The sequence below is a fragment of the Zootoca vivipara genome, chromosome 8 (genome assembly GCF_963506605.1).
Source record: "Zootoca vivipara chromosome 8, rZooViv1.1, whole genome shotgun sequence".
Lineage (NCBI taxonomy): Eukaryota > Metazoa > Chordata > Lepidosauria > Squamata > Lacertidae > Zootoca > Zootoca vivipara.
In genome coordinates this window covers 41309884-41323551 of record NC_083283.1, presented here as the reverse complement: position 1 = coordinate 41323551, position 13668 = coordinate 41309884, and the positions used below count along the sequence as shown (strand labels likewise).

General features: G+C 40.1%; 1 protein-coding gene across 2 annotated transcripts in view; it reads right to left on the bottom strand.

Annotated features, from left to right (window-relative positions):
• Positions 1-8297: 8297 nt before the first annotated feature.
• Positions 8298-13668, bottom strand: part of KLHL14 (kelch like family member 14) — a 61439-nt gene continuing 56068 nt past the window's right edge. For both annotated transcript variants that reach the window (XM_060277848.1, XM_060277849.1), the window contains exons 8-9: positions 13210-13367; positions 8298-11524 (exon numbers count right to left, since the gene is read on the bottom strand). In XM_060277848.1, coding sequence (XP_060133831.1) covers positions 11384-11524; positions 13210-13367 — 299 coding nt within the window. In that variant the 3' untranslated portion in view covers positions 8298-11383. The remainder of the gene's footprint in view (positions 11525-13209; positions 13368-13668) is intronic.

The window sequence follows — 13668 nt, the reverse complement described above, 5'->3', positions numbered from 1 at the left end:
ACAACAGCGGGCCGACTTCTGTTTTGCTGCTTAACTATATGCTCCAAGAGCAGCCAGGGCTCCCTGTGTCTTTGAACAGCGGTGTCGTAGGCAGAAATTCAACTGGTCAAGCTGTTCTCTTTTTTTTCCCCTCCCAGGGTTGCCTACCACGCAGCTGCTATAAGCGCAGAGGGAGAATTGACATGACGGCGGATGTGACAACCCGCTCTCGACTAGTTGGGGATGATGGTGGTTGTAGACTAGTCCTTGCACGTTGCACCACAGTCCGGACTCCTAGGCATGTGGTCCAATACTTAAGTGGACTTATATGTTACCACTGCTCAGTAGAAAAACACTGAAGTCTTGGTTTCATAGAGAATCATGAGAGTTGCAAGGGACCCTGCGGATCATCCGGTCCAACCTCCTGCAATGCAGGAATAAGCAGCTGCTGTCCCATATGGGGATCAAACCTGCAACCTTGGTGTTATCAACACCACCACACACTAACCAACTGAGCTACCCAGGCTCCCCTTATTAGATCATATCTAAAAGATAATGTAACAGGGGAAATGCTGGAATTGGAAGCCGCGATTAGTGTGGAAATTTATTAAATCATAGGTGCTCAGCCCCAGCTCCTGGCAACCTAGCAGTTCTGCATTCTTTTAAAAATACAAGTACAAAAATGTGACAATGGAAAATATCTCTCATCATTTTGGAAAATCAAATGACTTATCTAAAGAGCCATATTGATTTAGTGGCTGATTGTAGTCTATCCAACTGAAATGTTCTTGAAGTTGGTCCTCGCCATAAAAAATTCAGACAGAACTGCAGGCATTGGCTTTGCCCATCTCTCCTAATCTTTTATGCACCTACCGTTTCCAGAATCACCTCTATGAAGAAGAATATTCCTAGCTTGTAATGCATGCTTACCTAATGGAATCATGCTTCCAAGAACCCACAAATCTTAAATGAATTCTAAAGTGTGTGCCCTTGTGAATAGCAATATACACCTAAAATATTTGTGAGCAATAAGATCATGTTCTGAATGGTTAATTTTCCTACTAGGGATGTTAGCTCCAATCTGCCTGTTATGAATTACCATACATAAGAAAAAGAAATCTGTAATTCTACTCCTCCGTGTCTTTATTTTGGAGTCTGAAAAGATACCTGAGAACTGCTTGGATTTCAAAGTGGCTTCTTGCCATATTAAGGACTTGATTTTAAAATATTTTCCAATAAATCGCCAGGAAAGATTTTGGCCTATGTGAGGGATCCCTGCAGGGTATTCATGATGATTTCATCCCTCCCAAAATTATTAGCAGATACTGTGCTGGATTGGTAAATACTAGGGTTTGCAAAAGGCAGAAAGCAACAAATGCCCTTGCAAACCTGGAGAAATTTGTTTTGGAGTGGTGGTGGAGAATAGTAAGAACTATAGTTGTTATAATGCAGTTAATGGGTGACAGTATGCTAATAAGTCAGATTAACTAAGCAGGTGATTCATGCAGTAATCCTTCTTGAAAGAAAGTGTCCATTTTGAGATGCTAAATGAGAACATAAATGCAGTCAGGCATAGAATCCTTGAAAGATAGAAAGTGTGCAGACCTGCTTCTTAATGTAATGGGTGAAATTAATTTTTTGGGGTGAAAGGGGCTCATTTTTCATATCCTGCAATCATTTTAAAGGAGTAAGGGTCGAAATCCTAAGAGATACAAGTATATTTCTGGCAAATGTAAATGAATGTAGAGACATAACATAGCAGAATTATATTCCTAAAATTGCTGTGTTGGTCACTTGAGACCGGCCCACATGGACAAGGATGTATGGTCAGTGAGAGCAAATTCACAAGGTCAGCACACTAACGTGTCATGAGACACAGTTTGGAAAGCTCTGCACTACACCAACTTGAATGTTTTTTCTGCCAGTGCAAGTGGATCTGCTCAACCTATCCCCGTGCAGCCTGTGTAACTTGGGGTTAGCATTATACCCTCCAGAGGGTGTGCTTTAATTACAATTAGAGCTGAGTTGAAACAATCCCCCTGACTTCTGAGTCCCATGTTCAGGATGCAAACCTGAACTCCCTCTCTTGTCAATAGTTTGAAGGAGGCCCTATGAAACTGTGCAAAGCTATCCCACTGTGCTGGGGAATGAAGTGCAGTGGTATCTCGGTTTAAGAACAGTCCTGTTTACAAACTATTTGGTTTACGAACTCCGCAAAACCGGAAGTAGTGTCCCGGTCTGTGAACTTTACCTTGGTCTAAGAACCGAACAGTGGAAGGGTACCGGCGGTGGGAGGCCTCATTAGGGAAAGTGCGCCTTGGTTTAAGAACGGTTTTGGTTTAAGAATGGACTACCGGAATGGATTAAGTTTGTAAACCAAGGTGCTTGAGCAACACCAGAAGCTAGGCAAATGTCCTTGCATAAAATGGTATGGAGAAGCGGAGTGACAGATCACTGTGGCTCAGAAGAAACAAAAGGAAAAGTGTATTGCGTATATTTTTGACCCCCTTATTTTGTCCCCTCTTTTGGTTCATAAAAGTTTGGTTATTATAGTTGTAAATTAATATTGACATAGGCCAGGCATAGACAAACTCGGCCCTCCAGATGTTTTGAGACTACAATTCCCATCATCCCTGACCACCGGTCCTGTTAGCTAGGGATGATGGGAGTTGTAGTCCCAAAAGATCTGGAGGGCTGAGTTTGCCTATGCCTGGCATAGGCAGTCAGAATGGCCTCCAAGGAAGGACAGAAGTCTAAGTTGGCCACTTCTGACTCTCTCGAACCACACCCATCCATTCCCCCCTTGCACTGGTATTGTTTCCCTGGTGTGGGGTACTACAAATCCCTGCTAGCTCCAGTATAATAGCATCGCTACACCACTGTAAATATACCCCACTGGAACAATTTCAAACAGACATAAGTAGAAAATAAGATTGCATTGTTAGATAAGTGAAATGAACTCTATTTATACAAGTTGCAATCCTGTAAAACTTACAAAAAGCAAACCATAAATTAATATTAGAGGCCACTTGTCCCTTTGGTGTATAATTACATCTATCTAATGAGAAATAAATAAGATGGACAGAGAGTACTGGAACGGAAGGGGAGGAAACTCCTCTACTCGAGGCTTGATTATGTTGAGTGATCACTCTTACATTTTATCGTAACAGATAAGGATACTACTGCAAATTTTGCAGTTCAGCGTAATATCTATAACTGGTTTTGATGTCTTACTCAGCTTTGTACCAGTTTGATTTTTAGAAAGAGTGTACATTATTTCCATGAAAACAAATATGAGGATGAGGAAGCATTTCCCCCTGTGTGCAATTCCTACTAAAGAATTTACATTCTTCTAATTTATTGGTTTACTGCATCACTTAGTGCACTCTGGAGATGTGCAGAATGTCCCCGCTGTTAGGAATATGCAGACGAAATTTACCCTTTTTGCACTGAGTCACTCACTGTCTCCTTGAAGTCATCATACTCTTTCCTTTCTCAACCCCCCCCCCAAATATGTTGGCAGAGAGAACCACAGCAATAAGGATGAAATCCTTCACCAAACAATGCAGTAGCAATCTGGACTATCAGTAAGAACCAACCAGAGGGGGATGGGATGAAAACAATGATGAGGGTGTCATTCATGCACTATTCAAAGGGTTGGGTGGTTTATGGACAAACATGCTACAAATTTTTTTTAGAGTGGGGATAGACCATGGTAAACACCTCATTACTAGGCTAAGTGAAGATAAACACTCAATTACAATTTCCAGGATCTGGAGGTGTGAGAGGATCTAATTAATATATGCAGACACAATTCAATTAGGTCTACCAGGATGCAGAAAGTCTCATTGATGGATTCTAAGATTACATCTTAAACTTTTTAGGCAAGAAGAGATTTAGGCATAGAAAATTCAGGTGCAGAATCACTATGGTATCTTGTTTCCTGTGCTTCTCAAGAGTATTTCAGGACATGGTTGTTGTTGCTGTTGTTGTTTGGTACTTCAGAAACCAGAATCAAGAATTTGGGGTGGAGTCAGAATTTTCCAGGCAGGCAGCTGCTTCTTTCTGAATCTGGAAGTCCCTTTGTCTTCTCACCACCAGTCCCACTAGGAGTGTACACAACCAGTGGGAGATGAGAATAATGCATATTCCTTTAAGATCATCTTGTTTGTATGCAAATCTTTTCTTCCTTTATTCTGTTTGTGTGAAAAAGATGGGCCATGTGCCTTTAAGTTCTGTGTACAAATGAAAAAGAACAGGAACCTTGCAAATTATTTTATATGTGAAAAAGATTGTGTTCAAACTATGTATAAAAATTTGAGTACTTTCACCTGGTATAGAACTGCATGTTCTGGTAATTAAATATTGCACAGAAATATTACTATGGGGAATTAGAAAATGATGTATACACAAAACTCACATAACAAAAGGGGAAAAGTGGTATTAAGGTGAAGCAATGACACATACCATAAGCATATGGAATTCTACGATCTGATCCCAGCAGTGAATGATATTGCATTTGTGAATTCTAAAAGCCAAATGCTGTAACACACATACTGTGTAGTTCAGAAGTGTTACATTAATATGCATAGCTGCCAAGTTATCCCCTTTTTAAAGGGATTTTCCCTTATGCTGAATAGGCTTCCTCGCGAGAAAAGGGAAAACTTGGCAGCTATGTTAATATGGAATGGCATGAATTTAATCATTAATCTAGTTCATAATTGTAATACTTCAGACAACCTATTACATATGTAGGGGGTAAAGTACATTAAGCGAAACTTATACCAGTTGAAGATTTGAGCAGTCATCATTTTTGTGGGAGAGCAAATATATTATTCTTTTGCTAATGAAGTATCAACATCAAATCCTGTTTTGGATCAGAAGAAGCTCAGTAGCCCCAGTCCAGTGATCCTCACCTATATCAGCTTATTGGGATGCTGCTTCTCTTTGACAAAGTTATCGTTATCAAAAGTTGCATACATACAAAAGGCAGCTGCAGACTGTGCACAAATCTTTTCTAAGGCTTGGCCCTTCCATACCTGCTATTTGCTACTGGTGCCAATGACAGCTTTTCTTTCATTGCAAATAGAGGCAGGCAAATTTTGACCATGACTTCAGCCAGGGCAGGGGGGTAGTGTAAGAGATTTGAGCCCACCCCAGTACCAGCTACTTTAAAAAAAACAAAACCCAGCTCCAAACATTTTCACACCAGGGCTAACCATCTGACAAGTGTAACATCTAATTTGGTCTGAGAGTTAAAATAGTCTGTGAGGCTTTTAAATGCTGTTTGGAAATGCTCTTCACCCCCTGTCAATTATATCACACACTTCTCTTGCATAATACAAGAGCAAAACTCTAATCCTGTTGGTATTAGTATTATATCTGGCCAAGAGCTAGAAATGGGTTTTGGAATCTTTCCACTTTCCCCATCTTGTACCTACAATGTTTACTTCAAATATTGGGAGCACTTGCAAGCCTTGAGCAGCTATTTTACAATTCACGCCAGCAGTTCTGCTGCTGCTGTGATTTCACAGTGCAGCTAGACCTATGGGCCAGGGTGGGGGACCTTTTTCAGCTTCAGGGCCACAGTCCCTTTGGGGAAACCTGGGGGCCCCTTGCCAGTGGCAGATGTGCTCAGATGCAAAAGTGCTCCGAGCAATAGATGCGACTCTCACCTTTGCACAGAAGGCTACATTCCAGCCACACAAAAGTGTGGTTGCATAAACACAGTACCTTCAAAGCACATTTGAAGCACATTCTTTCCCTCAAAGAATTCTGGACACTGTAGTTTCTTGAGGGTTGCTGGAAATTGGAAGTCTGTGAAGAGTAGACTGCAATGCCCAGAATTCCTTGAGGGAAAGAATGTGCTTCGAATGTGCTTCAAGGGTATACAGTCTCTGCAATCATATAGTGCAAGGTGACTTCCTCAGTGACTTCCAGGCACCATTTGACAGTGAAACTGGGCAGGGATCAAGACACTCACCCCCTCCCTTCAACCCATCTCCCTTCCTAATGTAAAAAGAGCAGCGAATACACCTCTCCCACTTATCTAATGGCACTACCTTATCTAGTGGGAGAGGGAAAATATCCATTCCCACTGCTCACATTCCAAATTATTTCATAGCATTTATTTGGGCAGTGAACTAGGAAGCAAAACAGTCTGGAATCATGGGATGCACAAAGCCATTTATCCAAAAACTACATGGAAAGTGTATAAATGTGAGGGGAGATGGAAGAGAGGAACAGCATTGCTTCTGAACCAGGAGGAGAAGGGAAAATAAACGCAGCCAAGCCTTGGGTAAGTCACCATGTTGACTTGTAAAATAGCAACTTTTGTTTTCCAGAGAAGTAAAATGAATGAAAAAATATATATCCACAGCTGGTCAGAGGCTAAGCCAATGTGATAATAAAGCAATAAAAAATGTGTTTATATTCAGTCCCTTACAATTAAAATAATACACTGAGTGGACACGTCTCTCTTTGAGGTATATGCTCTTCTTTTGCTTCACTAAGGGATACAAAAGATAATGTCCTTGCACAGCTTCTGTAGTTTTACTTTGCAATTCATGGCTGCTTTATTAATCAACGCAAGATGCATTCATTGAACTGGATTAATCCTGCATAAGTAATTTTTTTGAAATTTCCTGCTGAAGTTATTTTTCATTTCTGTGAACAAATAATTTATTTGGATTTTCATATATCAGGATCATAGAGATTTGCCACAGTCAGATTTTAATTTTAGTTACATCTGAGTTGGCTTATATATTAGGGCACAGAGTTTTGCATGAGAGCCTCTTCTAAAATCTGTAATTGGTGTGGAACACTGACATGCACAGAATAAATCTGACAAGGTCCAGGGAGCCGAGTTCAGTTCCACTGATCAACATCTATGCTGCAGATTAACTGAATCTTTTATGGCATTACAAGCACTCTAGAATTCATTAGTGCATCTTCCCCTCCCACTAACCAATCTGACCTCCAGTACTAGTAAGCCTTCTTTGGTTGTCATAAATTTTAAAAACTCACAACAAAGAGGTTCCGGTTTCCGCCTGCAGGAATGGCGGACCTGTTTTCCATCTCTCTGACCTTCGTAAGGAATTTGGCGGTTGCTAGGGGAGTAAATGGCAACCCCCTACCCTCTCCGGGGGTTACGGAGAGGGGCCGCTGGCCCGCGATGCCCCCAGACCCACTCCGACTGTTTTTGGAGTGGGGGGAGCTTGGGCTGAGCACTTACGACGGCCAGGACTCCCGGACGCTAATCTGCATGGCGGGGATTTCCATGGTTAAAGAAGATAATTAGGCTTAAATCTATGGACATACTTCAGAAGGAGGGGAAGAAGCGCTGTTTACTGCTGAGAATTTTAAGCTGCTGAGTGAGAGGAGTCAAAGAATGTACGGCATCTGGAAGAAGGATTGATGGGGACGGAGCGATAAGGGAAGCAAGTTTTTATTTTTTCTTCATATTGTTGCCTCGTACCTTCCCGGACGCGATGTCCTGGCTTGTTTGGAGTGAAAGAGAAGCAAAAGACTGTGTGAGTTGAACTTTATAGCTGTTGTTACTGAGCATATTTCTTAAAGATGTGAAGTTGCCGATGAGAAAAGCCCCCCCCTAGTCAGACGGAAGGAGCTCTGGACGCGTTCGGAGGATTTATGAGCTGTGACGCACTTTAAATTGGAGCAGCGACCTGAAGCTAAGTTCAGCTATAGGGCAAGGAGATCCATTAATTTACTAAGAGTTCATGGTTGGATGTTTGGGTCTCCTGCCTGAAAAAGCTGTAAATTCTATAAAGATAAATAAATCGTAAATCTTCATGGCTATGAGAGAAAATGAAAGTGATTTGAGCCTTTCAAGATGGCGCTGCTACTTCGTCGCAACAGGGAGCTCCACTAAGAAGATTTATGGGGAGGCTGGACTGATTAACTCACACAGGAGAAAGAACATCTGTGAAACTTCGTTTGATATTTATCTCAGCAGCTGGAACAATCGGATGAAAGTGGAAAACACCTATGTGACTGTAAGGGGAAGATTTGGAATATTATGAGCTTGGAGGACGATTTGAACTTTAGAAATAAGACGGCAGTGGACAGTTGCGAGGAATTCCCAATTTCTTGAAGCATGGGAACCCAAAAATAAATTATTTAGATGATTTGGCATAACATTCGGTTTGATTGATATATATATGTGTATAATTTGAAATATTGAATGTGATATAATTGGTTTTAATTGGAAAATTAATAAAAATATTTAAAAAAAAAAAAAAACTCACAACAAAGCAAGAAGAAAATGAAATGTCCTGCTCTGTTTCTTCCAACACACATGTACATACCACCAGCCCTTCTTAAGTTTACGATAATTATTTTAAATATATAAATATACAGATACTTGCACATTCTGCTGCCTTCTTTCTTTCTGAGATGAGGTCTCAGTTGCAAGGAAAGGCTTTGGAGTTGGCCTTTTAAAACAAGGTGCTTAAAAAATGACATTAAATACCTCAAAAAGATTTGGTCTTCCATCTATTCATGAATAGGTCTACACAGTCATTTACTCACCTAACTCAAATGTTCACACACCTACATGATGAAAGGATTTCAAGACATTAAATGTTAGATTATTTAAACTCTTCAGCAGCAGAAATTTGTCAGACAGATGCATTAGTACATAAGTTTTTATTTAAAGTTCCCTCGCCCTACAAGCAAGCTTCATTTACACATTCTAGTACTGTACAAAATTTACATTATTGGTTACTTGTATGGTTTCCTTGGTCATGCCTTCCCAAAAATTAGAAAGATTTACATATATTCCTCATAAATGCTTTAATTATCTTTGTCTTTTTTTTAAAAAAGAACTTTTAAACGGACAAGAAATCCCCCATCTTTCCCATTAAAGTGGCATTTTAGCAGTGGCATGGGACAACATAGTGGCAAGTCCTGATATTTTTAAATGCCATAAAGTGTTCTCTCATTTGGAGTGGTAACAGGTTTCCTTTCCATATATTTATATATACATATAGATTTCTAAAAACCCTCCCCCCCCAAGTTATGATTGCACAACGTATTATTTTACAAGTTTTTTTTATCAGAACAACACAAATAAATACAAAACTAACAGAGATTGCACTACGTAAGAAAAATGGGTTGAATTTCTGGGACAAACACTCCAGTTTCAGGAACTCTGTAATAGGGACTTCACTATGTTTCCTTTCTTTCAGATACAGTTCCCTAAACAATTGATTTGCAACATTTGAAGAGACTGAATCTCTGCTAGTTTTCTGCAAGTGACAACAATGGAATTAGCATTAGCAAAACAACAGTAGCAGTAGTATTAGGAAACCAGGTATTATTGTTATCAGTTTTATTAGTTTCTTAGTAGCCTAAGTCTTATAGTTTGAGTTTCCTACCTTTCCTTTTGGTCAATTATGATGTATTACTTCTGCCTACTTGTACCCTGCGCCTCTTTGTTGTTCCCTTAGACATATGAGATTTGAACATAAAGTGTTTTTGTAAAACTAGATTTGATTCTATATTGTCTTGTATTTCTGAATAGACAATTTTATTTTTCATACAGACTATAGGTTAGTGTGTGAACTGGCTGCTGAAGGGTGGTGGCAGCTTGTAGTATCTGACATAAGAGTCCTAAGAAGGGCAAAAAAACGAAAAACTATTTCCTTCCATTGGTAGTAGGAATCAAATCATATTCCTTTGCCAGTACTCTTGATTCCTTTGCAAGAGGCCCAATGGGACTTGGATGGAGATAGGCAGGGACAAAGTGTCGTATTCCACAAAAGCCTTGCACAGCACTAATGTGAAATAGCTGTTTCTAGCACGCTACACAAATATGACAAATACAGTGGTACCTTGGATCTCAAACGGAACCTGTTCCGGAAGACTGTTCAACTTCCAAAACTTTTGAGTTCTGAGGTGCGGCTTCCGATTGGCTGACAGCTAGGTTTTTGCACAGAGGAAGCTGCGTCGGACGTTCGTGTTCCAAGGAACGTTTGAGAACCAGAGCACTTACTTCCGGTTTGTCAGTGTTCGGGAGCTGAAACGTTCGAGAATGGAGCCGTTCGAGTTCTGAGGTACCACTGTATTAAACTAGAAGAAAACATTAGTGTGACTAAACCCTGATGCCTCCCCCTTTTTTTAGAATCAGCAGCTTCTAGAGAGTGTAATTTACAGATTGGAAGGCATACTAACTGTTCCTGCAACCACTGCTTCTCTTCTCCAAACATCTCCCACCTACATTTCTCCTTGTAGGGTCACAAATGAATGTTTATCCTCAGCACCCCTCTCATTCTGGGCTCAAAATTGCCTCAGTTGCAGTGCCTATTGGAATTGAGTTGAGCTTAACTAAACTTTATACCTGTTATGGTAGTTCTATGCCCATATTTCTTTTCACCACAGGTACAAAGCTAGTTTATAAATATTTCAGTGTAGATCAGATTAAGGAATTACAGCTACTTGCTGTAATGAAATGTGATACCACATAATCCACATTTTAAGAAAGAATTTGTTCTTTGGTGTTAAATAGGGGGGGAATAACAAATCTATTAGTCAAAATGACTCAAATATTTGTTAATTTGCACCTGAAATTTATGAATTAATTTAAGCAATAACTTAAATCTTAATTACAGTAAACTTTGAAAAAAACAAGAATTACTTGTATAGGCCAGAATGTTTAAATCAGAATAATACAAAATAATTTACAGAATAATAAAATGAGGTTCTATGGATTACTCTGGATTTACACTAGTGCAAATAAAATCTAAGATTGGCACCAGTCCTAAAACCTCAATTGTGATACATCTGAAAAACTTCCACTCCCCCCCCTACACTTAGGCATGGGGATTTCAGAGCAGACTATATGTGGGGCCAATCTGTTCAAAAGAGAAGCATTCTCTCTTATGATCTGTCTTCTTAAGTTGTGTTACTTGCAGAACATGTCAGCAGCCACAGATTAGGGTTAAAATGGGGAAGCAATTCTGCAGTTCAATGCATTTGGGAATCTCAGTTTTGAATTAATTGTGAGCAACATCATCATGACTTCAGCAAAGATCCCATGCAGGTAAAATACAATGCACAATAGTCCATTTTGTTCATTCAGGCAGTGTTTGGATGTTTAGAAGTCTTCTCTTTAAATTTAGAATTGATATGAGGGTTTATAGCAGAGATAAGTGAGGATCACTCTCTGAAATGGTCATCTGTCAACATGTTCCATGCTTTCAAGCTACTTGTTTGACAAGATACCGGTCTGTTTGAGGTGGGAACTATACTTAGTCCTTTTTTAAAATCATAAATGCAGGTATTGGGGATAGGGTCTTGTTGTATGTAGTACCAGGAATTCTGTCCCTTAAAATATTTAAGTCACCCATCATTTAACAGTGTTCATTTCAGTACTTCCAGTATATTATTTATTGTACGGCACACACGCAGGTAGTATGACAGTGGAGCAAGCAGGACCTGCCAGGGGCTCAGCTACATCTCCTTCCAGCTCTGTCCAGGTTCCATTCTCAGGACTGTAGCAAATGGTAGAAGATTTGTAGGCTCCCTGTAACACAACATAGTATTGTTGAGGTAGCAGATAAATGACATCCGAGCAAAATTTTAACAGCTTCAACTAGAAAACAACTGGTCCTTGGGTGCTCTGCAACTTGCAATGTATTCACCTTTACAACTAAGATGCACACACACTGCCTTGATTTAGTCATAACTTCAAAAAAACCTATATTAGAGGCATCTCAAAAGTAGGGCTTTGGGTGAGCCAGGTGCAAGGTAGTGGGAGCTTGAGCTCCTGACAGTCAATTGGGGGGTTTAGCAGGATGCTGGAAGTGATAACAGAATCTAGTCAGCAATACTGCTTTCTCTTTGTGAGAGACTCAGAGAGAGAATGCAGGAGGCAATAGCTGCTGCTGCTACTGCTCCTTCTCAGGAGTCGCAATGCATCATGACAGAGTGCCAGAGGCTTGGCGGGTGCTTGATAAAAACCTATCTGTGTCACCAGCCTAGATAATAGCGCCCAAGAGTAGTCAGATTCCCCCATAGCATCTCTTTCCCCCATGCTTTTAGGGATATACTTAGTCAATTTCCTCTCAAAGCAGTAAAATTGCTTGATTATGAAGTTCATATTTGGAATAAAGGTCAAATTCACCAATGCAATAAATACATTTAATAACTGTAGCATAGGTTGCTTGCATATTCTGCACATACAACTTGGCATGGTTAGAATCTCACCCAATTCAGAATTTCATTCTCACGTAAATAGCTTTGCAGCCATGTGTGTGGAAACTGGACAAAGGCTACTGGAAACCACAGCCAGGGAACGTATTCACCATTGTGGACTACTGTGGCTCACCACTATAAAATTCTGGCTCTGCCTACATTTCATGTCTGATCCGGCTTCTTTCACTTTCCACATGCTGGCAGAATCCCACCACTCCAAATGGCTAGCTTGCATTGAGAGCAAAATCAGAACCTGTGGCCTATCACTCGAGTCACTACTTATGCTCCCACAACTGGAAGCATTCCAGACAATCAAATGCAGATTTCTAGAGATTGAATTTCAAACCCTTTGCAGTGCAGCCAACAAAACCTGTTCCCCATTGGGCTTGGGAATACTCGCAAGATTTAACATCTTACCATCTGCAGTTTTGCAAAGTAGATTCTCGAAAATCCCATACTCTGAAATATACTGCCCTTGTGGCACAAAATAGGTCGAATCCATCACACATGTTTTATTTGACTGCCCATTTTATGCAAAAATATATGATAAGTATTTGGCCCCCTTATTGAAGGAGGGGATTTATCGCATTGACTCTTCCATGGTGCCTTATCTGCTGAGCAATTGTAGTAATGGTATTGTGGAGAATGTGGCAAGATTTTTGAGTGACACTATGAAATTACATCACCATAGGTCCTAAGAGCCATCTTTGTACCTCATGATATCTGGACAGTTTTATCCTAAATTATCTCCTACTATGTTTCATTAACTGTGTTGCGTTCTGATCCAAGTGTACGATGCACTTTTTTAAGCCAGTAAAGGTGATTGATTGATTGATTGATGTTAATAGCTTAAAAAGAAATCATGACTACTGATTTTCCAAAGCAGGTTATAAATCGGCCAGATATTTTCCATATATCAAAGATTCTGACAGCAGTTTATTTAGATATGTATCATTCCTGCAGAATGCTCTCAAATGATAACCGAGAGATCCATGTACAGCCAGAGATACATACCATACTCCAGCTGTAGCCTCCTACAAGGTAAATGCTGTCATCAAGAACTGCACAGCCAGGACCACTGCGACCCTCTAAAATAGGAGTTTGCAGAATATTCCATTGATCACCTTTTGGGTCATAGCATTCCACGAGCATGACATCAAGATGTGAAAAACCTGTACAACACAATTATCAAATAATGTGAAACCACTTATTTCAAGAGAATGAGCAATGACATAAAAAACTTCACGCATCCAACTTAGTAGTTACATAGGGTGGGAAAGGGAAGCTGTAGAGGGTTAATGGGGTCAGGGGTGTTGGCAAGTGGAGCAAGCAGGGGTGTAGCCCCTAGTAAGATGAATGCAAAGAATGATTGGTAGAAATAAAATCTGTAGACAATTTTTGAGATGAGTGGGGGATTTTAAATGTTAAATATTACCCCTAAAATTAAGGACTTGTTTCTTAGCAGAGCCTTAA